Source organism: Triturus cristatus, chromosome 7 (genome assembly GCF_964204655.1).
Source record: "Triturus cristatus chromosome 7, aTriCri1.1, whole genome shotgun sequence".
In the NCBI taxonomy this organism is placed as follows: Eukaryota; Metazoa; Chordata; class Amphibia; order Caudata; family Salamandridae; genus Triturus; species Triturus cristatus.
Window position 1 is genome coordinate 158,739,796 of NC_140590.1, and position 23,013 is coordinate 158,762,808.

At 45.5% G+C, this 23,013-nt stretch overlaps 1 protein-coding gene across 2 annotated transcripts in view; it reads left to right on the plus strand.

Moving 5' to 3' along the window:
- The first annotated feature begins 561 nt into the window (after positions 1-561).
- Positions 562-23,013, plus strand: part of LOC146809102 (retroviral integration site protein Fli-1 homolog) — a 291,307-nt gene continuing 268,855 nt past the window's right edge. For both annotated transcript variants that reach the window (XM_085615905.1, XM_085615906.1), the window contains exon 1: positions 562-694. In XM_085615905.1, the coding sequence (XP_085472031.1) occupies positions 677-694 (18 nt within the window). In that variant the 5' untranslated portion in view covers positions 562-676. The remainder of the gene's footprint in view (positions 695-23,013) is intronic.

Below are 23,013 nucleotides of genomic sequence, written 5' to 3' on the forward strand. Positions count from 1 at the left end.
AGAGCACTCAATACTCTCACAACCACAGAGCACCCTTCAACCAAACAGCCACACAGCACCCCTGTCAACACCCAACCTCGATGCATCTATCCCCATCCATCACAAACGAAAAAGAATGCTCTCTACCCTTACAAGACCTATTATCTACCCAACCAAGGAGTAAACAGCAAACTCTTAACCAAAGAATTTCCAACACACTTTTAAAAACCACAGCACACTAATCACTGCCAAATACACTAGAGGACCACCGCTTACGGTTGCACCATCTAAGCAAACACCACTTGAGACCCATCGCCTGGAACCACTGGAGGTACCCCAAAGTCCCCATGTCCAGAAGCTCTTTTGTTCAGCAAAGAGCGCAGAAACACAGCCAGGATCTCTGTGGCTGGTGCTTGCATTGTTTTGTAGCCCCCTCTCACGCACATACAGCCTGACAAGCAAAGAAAAAAAAAAGAACTTGCAGCTCGAACTCAGTTACACCAATAGGAAACCAGCTTCAGTGGTTTTTGTGACTTCACTTCCCAAATGTAGAAGAAGAAAAAAAAAACCATAAGCTCTCATCCGGCCGTGGTGTGTGCAACCTGCTGAGCATAGCACTCTACGCTTGTCCATGGCGCGGTGATGGGACCTGTAAAGAAATTTTAACCAAGAGCTGTGAGCCCTGTGAGAAGACACAATGGACTACTCCATCAAGGTAGGGCTACCTGCCCCGGCCAGCGCCCTGCGCTCCGTCCCTGTCTATGGGTGCCCCGTCTCCCACCTCCTCTTCCTCCTCGGGCTACTTCTCACACACCCAGCAGCGAAGCCGGGGCGGGAATCTGAGGCCCCCACTCTTTCCTTTTTGTACAAAATTTCCTCTTCCTTCCCGTTCGTGGTTGTTCATGTCTGAGCTTAAATAACACACGAAACCACCCCCAGAGCTTCAGATAAAAGAGCGCGGAGAGTGTCCCAAAGGGCAGAGAGGACCTGAGGACACCCCACTCCCCTAAGGCGCTGCGGATGGGGTGGGGGGGTCCCTGCTTTCAGCAAGAAGCGGGGGCTCTCAAGATGGTGGATTCTCCTGGTGGATGGCTGTGGTGGTGGTTGGGAGATCTCCCTCTGACACCTGTTGATGCCTGGAGGCCTTGACTTTGGGGGTCAGTCTCTGGTTGGGGTCAGACTGGGGGCTTCTTCCATTGCTTGAAATGACTACTTTTTGTTGCTGGAGTGAGAAGGACTACCTCCTTTGGAAAGAGCTCGGGCCCCTCCAATGGTCTTCTGCATTCTGAAGGGAGATGCGCTGAAGGTGCACCCACTTGGCCTAGTTAAAAGGGGGGGTTTCGCGTTTCCCTCCAAAATCTTGAAGGGGCCGGGAGAGAGCCGTTGACATGTTGAGATCCTTCTTGTACTTCTAAAAACGAGATTCGACGTTTGTTCTTCGAAGCTTGGACTACAGCGAAGGACCATACCAAACCCAATGTCCACTGCCACCCCCCTTTACCCACCCCTCACCCCCCACCCGCCTTGCGCCGCACCTCTATTTATTTTATTTCTCGTCGTCCTCCTTTCTTACTTCTTGCACGACATTATTTTCTTTCCCTTTTTGCTATTTTTTTTTATTTATCCGATTTATAATGTTTACACACTCACATAATCGTTTTGAAAACTATTTATTTTCATTGTGTATAACCTTCCTACTTATTTCTGCATGGTTTGGTAATAAGCATAACAATACTTAATTTTTTTGTATTTTCTATTACTCGATAACATCATGAAGCATGAAAATCCCGTCAAACATTCGAGTTTTTTTTAACATTTTCTTTCATGAAATCGAAGAATGTGTACAAAATGTCTTTCTTGAAATCTAAAACGGTGTAAAATTTCTTTCTCACAATATAAAACCACTTAATATTGATTTATATCAAAATTGAAATCACATAGACCGGGGCTGCAATGTAAATAGAGGTTGAGGGGAGGCAGGCTTTTTGGGCATGAATGCATTATTTTACATTAAAATCGTTTCAGATGTTTTTGCTAAAATGTCGTGCGTATGCGTGTCGATAGTGGAAGTTCGAAGAGTCCGGCATTGCTCAACACAAAGCAGAACTCGGAGTCGGGCGACAATGCTGAAATCTTTACGGGTGCGCGCTAGTGATGGGGTATTTTGTTCATTGCCTTTTTAAATGAATATATAAATATATATTGTTTTCTTTGATATCGAATATGTAGTTATTGGATTTATTTTGACGAGCTGTCTGGCTGGTTGTGTTCTGGTTTTTAGTGCCTCGAGTTAAAAGTGCAAACAAAATGAACCCCTTATTTTGAATTGCGTCGATGAGGGAAGGGAAGTTTTAAAAGTGCTTTTCTCTGGCACTCTTTACCCCACTGCACCAAGGGACCTCAGTGGTCTAGAGAGCTCGTGCATTACACCCATTGTGCATTTTTTTCTATATGTTCATTTTGTAACATAACACAGCATAATCTCCAGCATGTGTGTTTCTCCCTACCGTTCTCCCTCCACCCTCTCAAAGCACTCCTCCCCCAGGTACAACTGCCCTCTCCCTGCCCTCTTTTCCTTCCCCTCCCAGGCATTTTGTCTCTGGTCTTCTATCTCTTTGCACTTTTCTTCTCTAACATGACGTGTATTTGGCGTTCACCCAAAGGTATCTTGGCGCTGACTAACAGATGTTTATTGTTACCCAACTCAATGGTACTCATTTTATTGACCACAGAAGGATGAAAGGCTAAGTGGACCCGCAGGGATTTGAGCCTGTGATCATGAGGTTGATCACATGCCCCTACAGTGTACACATTAGTCCACTAAGCCACCAGACTCCCCTCCACTTTGGTAATCCCCACCCTCTCACCCTGGTTCCTCTTGTCTCTGGCCTCCACACTATTCGCATTTCTCTTGTATCGTAATTGCATTTCTATAGCGCTTATTATCCCTGATGAGGCATTGAAGCGCATTGTGGCTATTCCGCGACCAAGGTTAGTGGTCAATCTGTGGGTATTGGTTATTGTTGGTTATTGGTGGTAGTCTCGTGTTCTCAAGGAAACCAGTCTTTTACTCCAGGCGTTTGTGGTGATGATCATTAGAGGAATGAGTAGGTGAGTTCATGCAGGTGGTTGGGGAGAGATTAATATATAGGCTACAGGAGATTATATATTGTTAGGTTGCAGAGATATGATTTTAAAACATGAGAAGTTGCAATCCCTAAACTTAAGTGCGAGCCATTTGCCACAATACAATATTTCAGAATGCGGTAAACAGTGATGCGACTTAGAGCCGGCTGTACTCAGAGAGTGAAGGCCTGCAGACGGTGGATGGCAAGGGGGGGATGAAGGTCAATTTCCCATGCAGGTTTTTAGGAATACATTGGAGGGGAGACTTTTTGAGGGGCGTACAAACTGAGGATGTTACATTTTAGTAAGAATCATGTGAAACAGTGTATTGTAGGATCACTTTTATAGAGCTTACTACCCCTTTGTGGTGTGGTGAAGCTCATATCCACACAGGTAGGATGCTACACAATGTGGGTGTGTGGTTAGAACTGTGTTGTATTAGCTTTGAGTCTTCATGGGATGTGCTTCCCTCCGAGGTGCGGTTACCATGCTATGGGATACAGCGCTTGGCGGCGTGATGGATGAGGAAGTGAGAGAGATAAACAAGCATTTGTATAGTTTGCATTGTACTGGCAGCACTGACTAGCTCTTCAAGTCCCTTCATTGAGATGCTCAGTTTTCTGCATGCTGTCACTCCGGTTACCTCTGCTGGCTGTGGCAGGTGATCATTCACTTTGTGATCTTATGGATCCACGAGTGGTAACAGGTGTCGAGAAGTAGTGAGTGGAAATCAGAGATCTGCCTGCATAGACTGCGTTAGAGTTCTGACTGATTGGAACTTGGAGGGCGGGCCATGTGACCATTAGTGTGTGGCAGAGCTCTCCAGTCTTCGCCGACCTATCTGGTTAGCAGTGAGGGATTAGTTAGGCGGGCTGGTATGGGCTGAACCTGTACCCCCACTGGACTGTAAGTTTCTCCACAACCTTCAGACCTCATATCGCTGTGCCCTGGAAGATGAGGTATCCAGTTGTGAGTTGATACATGGTACCATAAAGAGACACAGGCTACATCATATTGAGTCTGGAAAGATCATCAAAAAGGCTAGTTATTGTCCTCCATTATGTGGTTATAAATAAAATTGGTTTATACTGGTGTCTGAAAGAAGCTGATGTTTTAATGGTAAGATAAGTTGTACCTGGGCTGCGTTCTGCCTAGTTGAGCTATTTTTGAACTGTGCCCAGGGCGAGAGGCTCCCAGAGCCCAGTAGGTTATCTGTAGACAAGAGTGATATTCACTTAGAGCCCAGTAGGTTATCTGTAGACAGGAGTGATATTCACTTAGAGCCCAGTAGATAGGGTGTAGTTATGAATGGTAATCACTTAGAGCCCAATAGGTTGGCTGTAGCCAGGAGTAATACTAACGTAGAGCCCAGTACGATGGTTGTAGCATAGATTCATACTCACTTAGAACTTAGCAGGATGGGTGTAGCTAGTAGTGATACTCACTTAGAGCCCAATTGGTTGCATGTAGCTTGGAGTGGTACTCACTTAGGGCTCCGTAGGTTGTCTGTATCCAGGATTGATAATCGCTTAGAGCCCAATCGGTGGACTGTAGCCAGTAGTGATACTCACTTAGAGCCCAATAGGTGGACTCTAGCCAGTAGTGATAATCACTTAGAGCCCAATAGGTGAAATGTAGCCAGGAGTGATACTCACTTAGATCCCAATAGGTGGACTGTAGCCAGTAGTGATAATCACTTAGAGCCCAATAGGTGAAATGTAGCCAGGAGTGATGCTCACTAAGAGCCCAATAGGTGGACTGTAGCCAGGAGTGATAATCACCTAGAGCCCAATAGATGGACTCTATCCAGGAGTGATACTCACTTAGAGCCCAATAGGTAGGATGTAGCCAGGAGTGAATATCTCTTAAAGCCCAATAGGTGGACTGTAGCCAGGAGTGATAACCACTTAGAACCCAATAGGTGGACTGTAGCCAGGAGTGATAATCACTTAGAGCCCAATAGGTGGACTGTAGCCAGGAGTGATAAACACTTAGAGCCCAATAGGTGGACTGTAGCCAGGAGTGTTACTCACTTAGAGCCCAATAGGTGGACTGTAGCCAGGAGTGATACTCACTTAGAGCCCAATAGGTGGACTGTAGCCAGGAGTGATACTCACTTAGAGCCCAATAGGTGGACTGTAGCCAGGAGTGATAATCACTTTGAGCCCAATAGGTGGCCTCTAGCCAGGAGTGATACTCACTTAGAGCCCAATAGGTGGACTGTAGCCAGGAGTGAATATCTCTTAAAGCCAAATAGGTAGGCTGGAGCCAGGAGTGATAATCACTTAGAGCCCAATAGGTGGACTGTAGCCAGGAGTGATAATCACTTAGAGCCCAATAGGTGGACTGTAGCCAGGAGTGATAATCACTTAAAGCCCAATAGGTGGACTCTAGCCAGTAGTGATAATCACTTAGAGCCCAATAAGTGGACTCTAGCCAGGAGTGGTACTCACTTAGAGCCCAATAGGTGGACTGTAGCCAGGAGTGATACTCACTTAGAGCCCAATAGGTGTACTGTAGCCAGGAGTGGTACTCATTTAGAGCCCAATAGGTGTACTGTAGCCAGGAGTGATAATCACTTAGAGCCCAATAGGTGGGCTGGAGCCAGGAGTGATACTCACTTAGAGCCCAATAGGTGTACTGTAGCCAGGAGTGATACTCACTTAGATCCCAATAGGTGGACTCTAGCCAGGAGTGATAATCACTTAGAGCCCACTATGTGGACTCTAGCCAGGAGTGATACTCACTTAGAGCCCAATAGGTGTACTGTAGCCAGGAGTGATAATCACTTAGAGTCCAATAGGTGGGCTGGAGCCAGGAGTGATACTCACTTAGAGCCCAATAGGTGTACTGTAGCCAGGAGTGATAATCACTTAGAGCCCAATAGGTGGACTGTAGCCAGGAGTGATAATCACGTAGAGCCCAATAGGTGGACTGTAGCCAGGAGTGATACTCACTTAGAGCCCAATAGGTGGACTCTAGCCAGGAGTGATAATCACTTAGAGCCCAATAAGTGGACTCTAGCCAGGAGTGATGCTCTCTTAGAGCCCAATAGGTGGACTCTAGCCAGGAGTGATAACCACTTAGAACCCAATAGGTGGACTGTAGCCAGGAGTGATACTCACTTAGAGCCCAATAGGTGTACTGTAGTCAGGAGTGATAATCACTTAGAGCCCAATAGGTGGGCTGGAGCCAGGAGTGATACTCACTTAGAGCCCAATAGGTGGGCTGGAGCCAGGAGTGATACTCACTTAGAGCCCAGGATCAACAATCCTTGCATGGTGGTTGCATGTGAGCGTTTGTACTAAAATGCACTAAATCTAGAGTCCAAACACATGTGTCCGCTGTTGTGGTGAGTAGCTGTTTACCTGGTGATCTGGAGATAGAGAGTTAGAGTTTCTGACCCTAGGCCCTCTTATGCCCTAACCGGTAGCACCCTTAACCTGTCATTCTTTATCTGGACGCTCGGGCTGGGTGCCCTACAGGATCTGGTTAAGTGAGAGGGAAAACCCTAGCTGTCAGATAATTTGGCTCTAATAGGATCCCCAGGAGTCACAGAGTGGGCGGCCCAAAGCCGGGCCTAATATGAACCCAATTTCATGTTTACCAGGTGGAGCCCCACTGCTGGAGAACACTCTGACTCAGAAGGAGCAATGAGAACAGGAGGTTAAGTTGATCAAAATCTGTACCAAGTTCCCAGACATACATTTTCAACACAGTGCCCTAAAAGTCAAACAGTTTTTAGTCAAAATTATCTCAAAATTGTTTATCAGAGAAGCCCATCACAGAAGCTTCTATGATAAACATAAATTCATCACACTGCTCTTCCCATCCTGTCTTGTCTTTTTGGTTCATCTCTATCTGCAATTCTATTTGTGCCCCCTCTCTCTCCTCCACATCTCTCACACTCCCTTTAATTCCCTATCTTGTCTCCTGCCTACATAGACTTCTATTCCTTCCATTTATCTTCTCCTCCACCCGTCCCACTCACCCTTCCTCTGCTCCTCTCTCACCCTTGTATCCTATCATCATCTCTCGTTCACAGTTTCCCCTCTCTCCTTGGGAGGTGTTCTTCTGTCTACCTTGTCAGATGCCCCTCTGCCTGTTCATTGGTAATCACACATTAGAGAAGCAGTGGGCACCTAGGCTTGTATTCTGTTAGCAGGGTTCCTTTCCATAGGCATTCCTACTGTGCAGATGGGTAGGGCCGATAGACTGGATGGATGGGCAGACCTGTGGCTGGATGTATGAGGACAGATGGTGATCTGGCCAATAGATGGATTGGTGGAACCCTGGGTAAGTATAGTGGTTGTTAAGTGGGTGAATAATTTGAAAACGTGGGTGGATGAATGGATGGGAGGGAAGGTGGTTCAAATGATGTTTGGGTGGATCACAGATAAATGGGTGAATGGATGGATGGTGTAAGTAGAATGGTGAGTGGGGCAATGAATGGATGGATAGAGTGCTGGTAGGTGGGCTCATGGAAGCATAAGTGGGCCACTCTTTGGAGGGGTTGGGATTGTTCTGAATATGAAGGGCAGAATGCATCAGACAAAGAAGAATATCTGGGTGGGTGGAGGATTTGGTAAATGGATGTATGGGCCAGCAGACAGATGGATGGATGAATGAATGGCTGGATTTTGGATGGATAGCTTAGACAGATGGACATACTCTCCCAGAGCTTTGAATGGATCTTTAGATAAAAGGATGGATTTGATTTATTTTTTAATTTACATTGATGGATTCATGGTAGAAAGAAAATATTTAGATGGATGGATGGATGGAAGGAGGAAAGATGGACGATGTACGATGTACAGTGAACCAGTAGTGCATAGAAAGGTGGATGGATAGATTCATATGTGAGTGGATATTGAACAGATAGGTTTTAATGTTTTTGAAAATAAACATATGGGTTGCTGTTAGAAAGGAGATGCATTAATAGATGAATGAATGAGTGAATGAATGGACTTTGGGTTCAGAGGAGCCAAGTATGTGACTGACCCTGCCCCGCCCGTACCAGCCTTTGTGATGAACCAATGAGTAGACATCTCAGCTCTGGAGAGGATATATGAAAGGGAGTGGTGCAGAAGACTGAAACATGCTGCATGAAATTGTTGGTAGGCGCTTGTTAGCGAATTATGCTTTTGATACTACTTACAGCGTAAACATAAGCTATAACTCATGCAGCCCTCAAAACACGTTCATGTGAATACTAGACAGGTGTATTTGTCATGAAATAATGTTCTAATCTACAGTGATTACAAGGAAGTAAACTGAGATCAGACCTGAGCAGTGTAAGAACAGGAAGGGCAGGGTGCTGAACAATGAAGATGCGTGGGAAGGATAGCATAAGTACTTACTATGTTTGCAATGATATATAGACACAAGTATTGACAAAGCCAATAAGTCTTGTTTTCAATCTGTGTACTGACTCAAAAAGTTAAAAAAAACTTCCAGCAGTGAAGTGAAAAAATAACAAAAAGAATTGCTTTCTGTACACAGTGCATCCATGAGAGAACGCATTTAATGTGTGATCATTCAGAGTACGTTTGAGATGTAAAACCGCCCATCATGCATGGCAATGCAAGCATTCCATAGGAGGTGGAATGATACACCAAACAGCCGACAGCGTGCAGTGATAGAGTTATACTCCTCTGAGAATAGACAACGCCCTTTCTGTGGATACTTTAAAAAAGGCAAATAACATGAGACTTCAGACTGCTCCACTGTGAAACAGACCTAAAAATAGTTACCAGACTGGACATAAACAAGACTGTACTTTTCAAGGTCAGCTTCTATCACCTCCATTTCTGTTACCATCTTCACAACATGCCGACAGATGTGACTAATTTAAGTATTGTTTATTTATTCCACCGTCCATTCAACCATATCCATATGTCTATCTAGCCCTCTTTTCCTCAATATGTCCCTCTGTCAGCCTTTCTTGCAACACATCCATCCTTGTAGTCCTTCGTCTATTCTTCTGGCCCTCCATGTGTTCAGGCAATTCTACATCTCACCGCCCAGGCCTTCATCTGTCACCAGCCCATTGACCTATCCCACCTCGCCGTTCATAAGTACTCTTTGTCACTCCTTCTGGTCCTCCAATGATCCTTGAAGATCAAAATCTGCCCAACGATGTACAAATGTACAATCTGCCCATATGCCCTGGTACCCATCCTTCATTGCCACCCCCTTCCATCCGTTGATCTTGCCTCTCACATGGCCACCTACACTTCTCCTTTCTTCATCTGTCCTTTCAGTCTTCTCTATATCGATTGAGCCCCTCAGGCTAGTTCCTGACGTGTTCATCTAGCCCTCCATCTGTCCAACATCCCTCCTTTTGTGCACATAGCAATCCATCTGTGTATCACCTCTGTCCAACATCTCCCTATATGTCCATCGTTTGCCTATCCCACCCTCCGTCTAGCGGGCAACCCACAACATCCATTATCAACATCTGCCCATCATATCAATGTGTGCATATAGCCCTTTGTCCATCTAGTATTATATAGTGACACCTCTGACCACCCAGTCATCCATCTGGTGATGGCCTTCACATCTCCTTGCAGCTCTTCAGCTCTACAACTACCGCTTCATCAATGTTCCAATCAAACACTCCACCTATCCAGCCAACACACTCACAGTGCATTCACTTGGGGAAAGTTTAGCTGTGTGTGGGCCACACTGCTAGCAGTGACCTCTGCAACAGGTCTTTTTTTTAAGCAACAATGCTCTGCAGCCTTGAGATCGTCAAGCTGGGCCACCAGTCTTCAGAAATCCCACTGGGCAGTGATTACAAAGAAGAGAACATCTGTCCCACTTGTAAAAGTCTGATTCAGGTACACCGACATCAGATTATGTCTTCCCAAAACATCTGGAAACCTCTTTGCAGCAAGTCTCTAGGCACACCTTAAGACAGCCTCAGGGAGGCAGCCTCTCCATCCTGGGCAGGGGGCAGGTCTATGGAGAGCCTGCCAGATGGGACACCTGTCACCCGGTTATGGCTGGGGTGGTATTATATTGGGTTCTGTCTGGCTTGCGACTGTTCCTCAACCCAACCCTACATTTACAGAAGTGGTCCATCTGATACCCAGCTCAGATGCCACCTGCAGAGGCAAGCCTCCATGAAAACAATGTCTTTGCGGCCCTCCGTACTGTCTCTGCCGGTCCGTCCTGAGGTTTCGTACCCAACATTTACAGGGCAGGGCTTCTTAGACCTGGCATCTCCACTCCTCCAGGAGAGTTCTAATAATTTCTGGGAGTCTCAGGTAACTTCATCTGAACCTTGAAGAGTAAAATAATTGAATGCCACCGTTTTCAGAAGGCAATAACTGGTGTCTTATCACCTGGTAATACAGAGCCCTGTGGTGCCTCTAGAAGTAGGTCTTTTGGCTCCTTCAGCCCCAAAATCATGAGTGCTTGGGGTTCCCTACAATGCTCCAATCCCTGTTTCCGATTAGGGATCCCCACCTCCAGCCTGCTCTTCCATGTACGGTTTATTTTCCTGCATCTGTCCATGAACCCAGGTCCGCTGCTCGGTGGATAACTCAAACTCCCCATCCATCCATTGGACCACGTTGCCATGGAAACCCCCACTCCGGAGCCCATGGGCCCGCGCTTAGTTTCCAGTGGACGGAAAGGTTATTTAAAGCAGCCTCGATTAAAGGCTCTCTGCTCCCCATTCAGAATCAGGTTGCCTTATCAGGAGCAGCAGAAGCTTCCGGTTGCTCAGCCTCAAACTTCCTGTCCCCACATCCTGTGCAGCTCGCGGCTCAGCGGTGCCAAACGCAAACAGCTCCTGAAGTCGAGTGTCGAGCACACCCGAAGGAGCCCGTGCCTTCATTGGCCTTGGAGATTCATTCCCACACGGACGGGTAAGGCCTCCGACATTCAGAAAAGGCTGGGGCAGAGTCAGACGACCGTCAGGCTACTTGGATTTGATTGACGTGTGCCCAGGTCTGCCGTTCTTTTCAGAGACACTGGTTTTAAATAAAGGCCAGAGTGATTCTACGTGCATTTCTCCCAAGACCAACTACGGTAACCCTACAACCTTTCTCACTCCTCCAACATGGCCGTAGAAGTTGTGCTCGGACCGTCTGTGCGGGCAGTTTTCAATCACCATGAACAAAAGACCACAGATTGGAGCGGGAGCAGCGATTCTAAGGGCAAAATGTCACATGCCAACCTCGGGGCGCTATTGTAAATTGACAGACGCAGCCCTGTGACGTCACAGACAACGAGACCTGTCAAAGTAATCGGTTTTGCCTTTTCGACCTATCAGTCTTGCCAGTTCTTTTTTGCTGATGCTCTCCAGCATCGGCAAAAAAAAAATGCTTTTTACCAATGCTGCTTCCCCTCTTCAACAAGCATTGACATAGCCAATAGGTCTCGCCTTTGGGACCTTATAAGTGTTTAGCCATGCAACTGTTGATGTTGTTGCACCAAGGATATTGTGGTGCATAACTAAATACTTATAAGGGCTCAAAAGCGAGACCTATTGGCTATGCCAATGCTTGTTTTTCTTGATGACGGTAGGACTCAAAGTCCCAGAAGTAACAAGACAGGCAAACAATCTCACACCTCACATTGAACAACTTCAGATATCGAAATTTCAATCCACAGAAGTGTTGTCCTGGAGAAGGAACCATCCAAATTTCAGAGTTGGGCCATTCTTTTGGCGAAACCATGCTCTTACCCCAGTTCTAGAAAATCATCCCGACTGTGTCCTGGTGAGGTGGGCCGACACGGATACATACAGTTCCAATTGCTTCACTGTCATCCAACAACTAACACTTTATGCTATACTGAGCTGCATCATGGAAAAGGGAGTAAAAGACATTACGTAAAATGGCTCCCTTTAAGGACAGTCAGCAACTGTATTTGTCCTAATACCCTAAATAGAAATACGTATCAGAAGATAAATTGAGCAGCGCTGAGTACTGGAATAACTTTGTGTAGACTTTATCAACCTTAGAAGTAAAAACTCAGCTAAAAACAGCAAGGGATCAAACGTGTATCCTGTAGTGTACATACTGTAAGTGCAAACCCGCTGAGCATTTCACTAGGACTGTAGCTTGAAACAAGGAGATAGCACAAGGATCTCTGCAACAAACCAATGATCCAATTACCTGCAGATTACAATCAGTGCTCTACAGCAAGCAATATATTAAAGCTTGTCACTGGCAAGTTACACAGATCTATGTTGCAAGTATATTACCCACATGAAGTACTTTAACAGTATCATAACCTTAGACTTACTAGACACATATAGTTCTCTTCTGCAGATGCCTAAACATCCTCTGCACACTTAAAGTGTGATCTTTTTGTGATCAATAAACGGTTCCGGAACCGCTTTACTAATATGTTTCTTCGTCAATTAGTCAAGAGGCAAAGTGTGTAAATGATGTATGGATTTCCATAGTAGATTTTAGATTTGGCCTGTCTGGCAAGTCTTATATTTTACATAACATTCATAACAGCACTGAATACATACAGCACAGAGCAGTGGGCCCGCCCATGCCATTCACTGTTAGTGAGGTCAGTTTTTCCTAATCACATGTGCAAAGTTGACTGAAAAGGAGTGCTGTTCAGTGCCAGGGCTGGTTTGTGGCACTCCTTCATTTTATATGTTGGCAGATATCCTTTGCATACTGAACGTTTGCAGAAACAAAAATGTAACAACACCAAATCTCTTGGACTTTCCAATGCTTATTGCAAATTGCATCAATGACTCAGTGAGCCATAAATGTATGCTATGCCAGGCACGGGCTCAAATAACTGGAAAAAAACATAGAGATCGCCAGGTCTGAAGTTTCGAAAGTTGGGTTTTTGAAAGCAACGCTGGCTTTAAGTGCTAGGTAGTTTATGGCCACGGCACTTGTTTGTTTCAACTTTACTCTACTTCATCTTGGAAGTCTTTCTCCTGCTTCAGAGGGCATGGGACAGCGATGGACGTAATTTAAGGTTGGGAACAAAATGAAAACTATAATGTTTAAATATCAAAACTGAGAGCAGCACAATGATAATACAAGAACTGCCAAGGATGAAATGGGTAACAACTGCATGCAATTCCTGCACAACGAACTAAAAACACCCTCGGCACAAAACGCAGCCTGAGCTGCCAGATTTGTAGCCCGGTGTTAACATGGTGCCAATTTTACGGAAAACTTGTGTAGTTTTACTCAAATCACGTCTCCTAATTGATAAGAATAAGAAGACACCTATGAACCTTTTATAAAAGTATAACTTACTTTTTGGAACCTAAGAAGCGATGGTGATCGCACGTTTTAAAAGCCCTAATCGGTGTTTATAGACCCTGGACTCTCTTGGTTGTATCTCACACATACATACTGATGTCATGGCAGGCGGAACAGTGTATAGGTAGCATAGCAGATATGCCTCCTACCTGCTGAGATTGTGCTGCAAGCTGCTGCTTTCAGTGACAGGGAGCAATGAAGGAAGAGCTCATAGGAGGGAGCTGTGCACTATCCCCGAGAGGAGGCCGATTGGGCAACGGGAGAGCAAAACCCCGCCTTTCTACTATGAAATCCAGCAGCCATCTTTGAATTTCGAGATATCCCGACGAGAGCCTTCGCGGGCTACTTAAACAATACCACAACCTTTAAAAGCATTATAAAAAACGCTGTATTATTATTTTAAAGGACATAACTAAGGAATAGTTTCTAATTGAATACTTTTTTTTCTTGCTTCGCAATGCCATTGATAAGCGCTTGCAGAACGTGCTGCAATGAATTAAGTAAGAAGAAAGTCAGGTACTCCCCCTAACACTAACCTCAAGGTCGAGGGTCGGTCAGGATTCAGGAAGGAGGTGCCAGCCTATATAGCAGATGGCGCCTGATCGGGCGCTGAAAGCTGGCAGTTTAGCAGATGGCACCTGATCGGGCGCTGAAAGCTGGCGGTTGCGTACGCACACGCTTGCGTGAACGCAAGCGCTAGGCCAGCCAGAGCGTGGGGTAGCACCCACCTACTAAATGTCTCGCCTGAGACAGCTCATGCGCTGGCTCAGGCGAGACCTAAAAAGCATCCTTCATTCCCAGGCACTTGCATGCGTGATGATGTTTGCACACATATGCGTCGCCAAGAGTGAGCACGTCTAGGAAATGAGGTAGGTGCCATTTATTTTTGCTCAAAGTAGTAGGGGTAGCAGGTAGAGGGAAGGCAATAGGGAGTAGTTGGTGAGGGCAAAAGAGGCGTTTGGGGCTGAACCCACAGAAAGCCCAAAAAATAATTTAAAAAGCAGGGAAGGGTGAAGAAAGCAAATGAGGCTTGGCATGGGAGGGATGAGGGAGCAACATGGAGCACGCCGTTTTTGGCAGCTGAAGCACGACACAAGGAAGTGAACAAGAAAACACGCTCACTATCACAAAGTGCTGAAAACAAATAAAAAACTCCTTCCTTTAATATGAGCGGTGGAGGTATTCAAGTCATCCAATCAAAATGATGGTAAAGTGAGTATGCTCCACGGGTAAGCCAAACACATGAAGAGGAAGGCATGCCATGGAAAAGAAAGTAAGCAAATGAGAGTTGCAATAAAAATATGGGCGGAATCACCCCCCCCTTAAAGTTTATGGTATAGTTCACAACAGGTTGTCACCTACCGACAGCTAAAAGTTGTCTGATATGTCTAGTAGGCAAACCCTAAAATGGCAGACCACGTAAGGAAATTTAAAGCACACGCAGACAAGAGATGCCCAAAAGCTAAAAGGTATGTGTAAGTCTGAGAAGCCCATGAGCAATGTGGAAAATGCAGATCTCACATGCTTTAGGTTAAAATAGTGGACCATATGAATGTCAGAGTAAAATGACAGAGACTCCCCTGCCTACAAATAAGTGTACAAAACACTGATGGGTGTAATGCTTGAATTCATTTCAGCCACTGGTAATCACTCGGGCCTCGTCCAAATCTAATGTTATTCTGCGCACAATGCAACCTCAATTTGGACCCAGCTATATGCAAATCAGTCTTGACCCTACTCTAATAGGAAAAGCCCAGCCCGAACTGCCAAGCCAGGTCCTCCCTGAACACATGCAACTCAGGACCGGTTTCGCCCTATTTGTGGTATGCCTAGACGTGATGATTCAGGGCCTCATTTACAAGAAACTGACGCATTGGCATTGATACATCAGTTTCCTTGCACCTGTGTGAAATGCCATTACAACACCATGGATGCATTGTATTTATAATACAGGGCTCTATAGTGCAAGGGTTAACAGATGCATCCGAAATTCGGACGCATCTGTTGGCGTACAAGTGACACAATGCTGGAGTTAGTCATTGAACTGACGCATCTCCAGCAATGCGTCAGAACAGAGAGGCCAGTCCCATTGTCAGGGCCGGACTGGTCGTTACGAGCACCGGGCAATCCCCTGGTGGGCCGCACGGGTGGGGGCCGGTTTTGGGCCCCTGGGGACCGTTTTCGTTACAGGGCCGTTTTTGCAACATAGCTGCAAAATCGGCCCTGTAACAAAATCGGTTGAAACCCGGCCCTGGCAAAGAGCTCGGCGGCACCCACAGGACCCCGGGGGGCGGCCAGCCGAGCACTTTGCCAGGGCCGGTTTTGGTTCCCAGTCCGGCCCTGCCCATTGTAAAAGCCCTGCGTCAATTCTTATTTCTGGTCTGAGCAGGTTTAAGGATTTTGACGCAGTGAAGTTGTAGAGTGACGCAGTGAAATTTAAATTTCACTGTGCCACTTCCACCTGGCTTTTTTCGAGGGAACGCCTACACTGCATACATTACACCTGGCGCAGGTATAATGTGATGTAGGGTTCTACAAACTGATGCATTATATAGAATGCATCAGTTTGTAGATAAGGAGCAGTGCGGCACACTGATTGCGCCACCGCTGCGTCAAAAAAAGTGACGCAGCGGCGGCACAAGGGGCTTGTAAATAAGACCCTGAATGTACTTTGAGATGGAAAATAGTCCATTGTGCCACGCAGACATTGCAGACAAAGGCAACGATACATTAAACAGCCAATAGCATGAGCTGAGCTGAAAATACTCCATTTATATATATTTTATTGGATTCGTATCAATAATTATTTTACAGCTGCGCTATCAAGCTAGACCTAAAAATGTATGACTCACAAGTATAATTCACATGGGTGTCTATTTGCACATGTGCACAAATACAAAGCAAAGTGAAAGCAGATCCCTGTGATATAGTTGTAAGGGCCCTTGACCTTTCGAGCTGTTGGGTGTCAGTTCCTTCCCTCCTCACCCTGTTGTGAGTTCACCATCAAATGAACACGTGTGCACAAGACTCAGTAGTCGGAGGTGATGCAGTGCACGAGGTGACATCTGGAATCACTACGATCTCAGAAGCAACAGCTGTACATTTCCGAATCATTTAAACACAGTTGTTTCAAATTAAATAAAACGGAATCATTTGGGGTTCTAGGGGTCTCGGAGTACGTCGGTCTTCATCTGCGTCCGTCGGTCTTCATCTGCGTCCGTCGGTCTTCATCTGCGTCCGTCGGTCTTCCCTCACGTTTGTCCGATAGCTAAGTGAGTTGAAGATTGCTTGGGACAATCTTCAGAATGTTGTCCTTTTCCAAAACATCCCGCCACCTTCCATTATGGCTCCGGGTCATATCACAGCGTGGTTGTGGCCTGTGACCTCTGAACCTTCTTCGACGCCGGAAGCTGTGCCCTGCTGATGCAGCGGCCCTCCTGGCCACAATGGACACTCGTGCCCTCTTATCCTCCTCCACAGATCGCCAGGAGCAGCCAGGGTGTCAGAGCCATGATGGACTGTCACTCACCAGCAATGGCGGTTTCCTGCAGGGCGCCCCCAGGCGCAGCCCTTTCCCCTTCCTGTTCACTGAAGGTGTTTGTGGCTTTTCAGGCTTACACACTGTATACTGACCAGGAGAAGCGTCTGAATGTTTGCTGATGCTGAGTACAGTCACATCCTATACCATACACGTCAATTTCATACCATACCATAACATAATACAAGCATAGCATAACATAACATCATAAGCAAAGCATAACATAACATCTCATCCCATCCCAGAACAGGTAGTTCGACATGTGACTGTCTTGCCCCTTACTGCCAATCTGCTAATTATCCTATAGGCCCCTCCACTCTGCTGCTTTAGGCCAGAAAGTCTGCCACAAACTCACAGATCTGCCCGGTAACACCCAGATTTAGGTGAAAGCAGTGGTCGAAGTGCATTAAACAACGTATGGGAACTGTGATGCTGTGTGCAAAGGGGGCTGGGTGAATGAGCGCGGGCGGGGCTAAAGACTTAGCTAAAGAAAGAATATATTCTGTACTTTTTTTGGTCTTTTGCCTTTAGGTAACTCCATATAAAGTAAGACACAGCTTAAGTGAAAAATATATGCGTTAAGTTAGTCAGTGGGAAATTAACTATTGTACATTACACTGTGAAAGCTCTATTAGTTAATGCACTGTGGAGGTCTGTGTCTGTAACCAGAGAGCCACAGAAGTGAATCCTGATTGATGCAGTGAAGAATAGTGACTAGTATATGTTTAGTGCTACGAGGTCCCAGTCTGAAACAGAAAGCACTGTGAATATGTAAGTCACTTTTTAAAACTTGCATTACACACAGTATAATATAGGTTGCTACAAACTGGGCAAAAAGGCTTAAGAAAAATAGGCGCTTCTAAAATATAGATTTTAGTAATACCCAGACTGCACATAGAGCAATGTATTTTATAACTGTCCTTTAAAAGTGCACACTTCATAGCTCGGCTGCTTACTCTCTCGCAATAACACTGAAAAGAATACATCTGTGTCATCAAAAAGCCAATACGGGCTTCCAGGCACCCTTTACGTTTGCAGATTAACCAGTTATGTACATTTACATTTCTTTCAGGCATGCAGGACACTGGCAAGAAGGCTTGTTTAGCTGTCTGCCCCTCCCTCAGTTTCACAGCACATGGGAGTCCTTGCCTTACATTTCAGCTGAAACATTTAAACTCTCGAAATGTATTGTCCTGGGATGACTGTCTTTACACAAAAAGTAGGGGAATGTTTTGTCTTAAATTGCAAAACATATGAGCACATCGTGCCCCTCAGATCCTGCCCACTCTGACTACTGGATCGGGAGCAAAAAGAGAATTGACTAATCCAGACGAGACATTCTCCGGGTTGATTCATTTCAAGCGTTGAATTCCTTGCACGCTGAGATGAATCCTGCTGTCCTCTGGATCAGCCAGTACCCTGCTCTCTTTAGCCATCTCTTCTCTTCCTCGCTAGGCTGCTCTGCTCCTTCTCCTACTGACTTCCCTCTTCATTGCCTCCACTCTTCAGTCCCCATCATTTTCTGCTCTTCCTCTTTCTCCACTTTTCTAGTTTTCTTTGTATTTCTGTAAGCTGGTGCCCATACCGTTCTCTTTCTCTCTTTCCCCTCTCTTCTCCCATGCCCTTTCTCCCTCCAGTTGTAACCCCTCTTTTTGTCCTACCAACCTCTTGTGTTCTTCGTCCGCAGTGTTCTTCCAAACACTAGAGGTGGGCGAGCCAACAAATTCACAGGGTGAGTCGAGCCAAGGATCTGGCTTGGCTCTTGGAGCCGGTGCACGAGCCGAGCTCTAAAATTGTATGCCATGTAAAGCATACAACAAACATCACATAAAATATGATAAAACCTCTTCAAAATTCAAAGACGTGGAATCCTTGAGATTAGTACGTCACATTATAACACCGCACTGAGAAGTACTTGTTAAAAGAGATAGGGGCCTATGCATCAACAATGCCATTTGCGATTCCTTATTAGCGAAAAATAAGGAATCGCTAATAAGGAATAGCAAAAGGCTATGCATGTAGGAATCGCTATTCAAATAGCGATTCCTTAATATTCCTTATTACCGAATCGGTAATACCGAATCGGTAATAAGGAATACCTACCCATTCATTCCTATGGGCTTGGAGGCCCATAGGAATGAATGTAAAGCCAGTCTGTATTAGCGATTCGGTATTACCGAATCGCTAATAGCGGGAGCACTTTCAAGGGTGCCAGGGTGTCAAAAGGACACCCTGTTGCACCCCTGAAAATGATATGTGCACATATGTTGCACACACACATGCTCTAAGGGCATGTGTGTGCGCAACATGAAACTTTGAAAAATGCACAAAAGTGCATTTTTCAAAGTTTTTGCAAATTACCATGCAGTTCATCTTCATGGTAATTTGCTCCCCCTATTAGCGAAATCGCTAATTTTTTAACTTTGATGCATTGCATTTAAGGAATCTCACTTTGGGATTCCTTAAATGCAATCGCTATTTAAGGAATCGGTATTTAAGGAATCCCTATTTAAAGAATCGCTATTTAAGGATTCCTTAAATAGCGATTTCTGCTTTTGGGTTGATGCATTGGGATTGGGTATTTTTTCCTTAATACCGGGAGCTATTACCAAATCGGTATTTTACCGACTGGATTTTGGGTTGATGCATAAGGGTGATAGTTTTTAAAATAAACTTCGAACCATTCTGGCCCTGTCGCCGGCCTGGCAGCAGTGCCATTGGTGAACTACGAGGCAAAATAGTTGTCACGTGAACCCTATATGTGGCCCAGATTCCTATAAATGCAGGTTTTCCGGTCTCATTTTGTGCATCAGCCAGTAAATAGGTATCTGTTTGCATCTCCTTTTTTACCTCAAACTCTAATGCTTTCTTTTTGCTTCTTTGTGCATGAGGGAAGAGCGAGGGTGGCATACAGAAGCCACATGAAAGCTTGGCGCGTTGTGGGCTTGAGTTTCCAACAGGACCTCGAGCTGAGCCAGAGCCAGGTTTCAGTCTTAAGCTTTGTTCGAGCTTTCAGCGGCTCGCCCACCACTACCAAACACCCTGTAAGAAACTGTGGGGCATATGTACAAGCCTCTATCGCCACCACAACGTCACTTTTACGGACATTGTGGTGGCGATAGGAGCTGCGCCTCATGTACAAGGCAGCGTTAACGTGGCTTAACGCTGCCTTGTACATGAGGCACCCTTTCACTCTATGGTTAGTGTGAAAGGGGCATGCAGTGGGAGTTGTGGTGGGCGTTCCACCACAACACCTATTGTGTTGGACGCTGCCCCCTATGTACAAGGGTGGCGTACATAGGAGGCAGCACCAAAATTAAGACCAGGACAATCCTGGTCTTAAAATGACTAAATGAGGAAAAATGCATTCTTTTTCCTCGCTTTTGCTTTTTCCATGCGTGCTGCCTTGTGCAACACACATGGAAAATGAAAAATACCATTGTTTGTTTATGTACAGGAAGGTGTCCCTTCCTGTACATAAACAAACCTTTTAAAAAAATGCCATTTTGTAACTTTCATGTGTGCTGCATGAAGCAGCACACATGAGAGTTAAAAAAAATGGCATTTTAAGATGGTTTATGTGCAGGAAGGAGGCTAACAACACGCTCCGCCACTTCTTAGTACATATGCCTTGTATTTTACTGTGCTCTAACCATCTCCTCCATATCTTTTCATTCTTCTCTCCTTCTGTTTTTTTCCTGTTGTCTTTACTATGAACTCTAGTCATGGTAGAAAAAGAGAAGAAACACTACAGCAACCCAGGGCACTTGTTACCTGCCTTAAATTTCTCTTCCTGTATCTTTTTTAAAGTACTTGTTTTTTGTACCTTCCCGACCTTGGCTTAATGACCTGCTTGTCGACTTGACCATGGCCACCTTGAAAATTCATCAAGACAGCATAAAACTCAGCATCAAACAATGAAAAATAGAGGGAAGGACATTGCCATTTTATCTGCCAGGTTAATCTGATCGCTGATGCATTTGTTGACGTTCTAAAGATGGCGATAGCAACCTGTCTGCCTTTGGTGGAGCTGACAGGGCTACTGATCAGGTCTAATGATCAGGAAGTAGTTCCAGGGTTCTCATCAGGAGGCCACTGCAGCTTGCATCACACATTGCTTGCCCCTGCTGTGCTGCCAAGGATAGTAACACAACTAACTATCACACTCCTACAAGTGTCACAATTCAGACTATTTCACGCCCAGAAACCTATAGGAATGGATTCAGTGACAGGTAATAGCCGTTTTTAGTGTATATTGAATGGATAATTAACTGTTGTTCTGGTGATCTCCAAAGTAGCCAGACAGCGCCACCTTGTGGCATGCTGTCACAGCGCAGGTGTTGACAATTAAGCCTGTACCGAGCACCGGAAACCACCAGATCAAATTAAGCACTGGATCAGGTACTAACAGAATGTCGCGATCGCTTTAAAGATTTCAATGGTCCATGGTTCGCAGACCCAATGTCAGCTTATACCTAGGTGCACAGGCACCGTCCCAGATTGCCATAGCTCAGATACTTGGTTTACCCTAGTAATTAAATAGAAAAGCACCTTGGCACAGATTTACATAGAGTTATATTTGAGTAGGTGATATTTACTTCTGACTTATTTCTAAAGTTCTAGGAGTAAGTCACATCTCCTAAAAGAAAAAAAGCAAGTGCCATTACTGGGAGAAAATGACCTTATACTCTTCAGGGCGTATTCTCAAACCAAACTGCTTTGGATCTTGTTGAAGTGAATCAGCCAGACAGAAAACTCCCCTGAGCGCTCGCCCTGTATGAGTCGAGGTGCCTTCAGTCTCCCAACAAAGCCTTCAATCTGGAGTTCTTGAGCTGAGCTTCAGCGGGGCGCTAAAAGCAGGACTATATGATCAGAAAGGTGGCTATCCAGGCTGCAAGTCATTGCAGGTTGGTATACAGGCTTCCTCCATCGTTGCTGCCTTGTTGAGATTGCCCTACTTTCTCGATTAGTGTCCACATATGGGGACCCATTTCCCAACCTTTGAGGGTACCAGCCTCGTCGCCTAGCACTTAAACACAACAGAAAGATATAATAAAGAAAGATGTCAAGACAGATGTTTAGAAGTCCATAATCCCCTCTCTCTTTGTCACTAATATCTCCATGCAGAGTGCTGTCTTTGCATCCTCTTTTCTTTTCCAGAATACTAATTCGGTGATGCTAGTATTGGTGGGTCTACTGATTTTAGGGAAGAAGAGAGGAATGAAGCATGTGCTGATAGGTCTACTGAATCTGGTTCGGACAGATCTACTGACACTGTTTCTAAGGGCTCTACTGATGTGTGTACATATGGCTCTACTGATTCTGGTGCTCCTGTTGCTTGTGCTTATGTGTCTACTGATGCTGGTGCTGATAGCTATATTGATGCAGGTGCTGATCGGTCTACTGATGGTGGGTCTGACAGGTCCATTGAAGCTAGTGCTGATGAGTGTCTTGATGCTACTGGGTCTACTGATGCTGGTGTTGCTGGGTGTACTGGTGCTCCTGCTTATGTATCTAATGATGCTGGTGCTTATAGCTATACTGATGCAGGTGCTGATCGGTTTACTGGCGGTGGTTCTGACAGGTCCATTAAAACTACTGCTGATGAGTGTCCTGATGTGACTGGGTCTACTGACAATGATACTGATGTTGCCACGTCTACTGGTGCTCATACTTGTGTCTACTGATGCTGGTGCTGATAGCCATGCTGATGCAGGTGCTGATCGGTCTACTGATGGTTGTTCTGACAGGTCTATTGATATTGCTACTGATGGGTATCCTGATGCTGGTGAGTCTACTGACACTGATGCTGGTGTTGTTGTGTCTGCTCGTGCTTATGCTTATGGGTCCACTGATGCTGGTGCTGATAGCTATGCTGATGCAGGTGCTGATCATTCTACTGATGATGGATCTGACAGGTCTAGTGAAGCTACTGCTGATGAGTGTCTTGGTGCTACTGGGTCTACTGACACTGATGCTGGTGTTGCTGTGTCTGTCTGCTGGTGCTCATGCTTGTATCTACTGATGCTGGTGCTGATAGCTATACTGATGCAGGTGCTGATCGGTCTGCTGATGGTGGTTCTGACAGGTCAATTGAAGCTAGTGCTGATG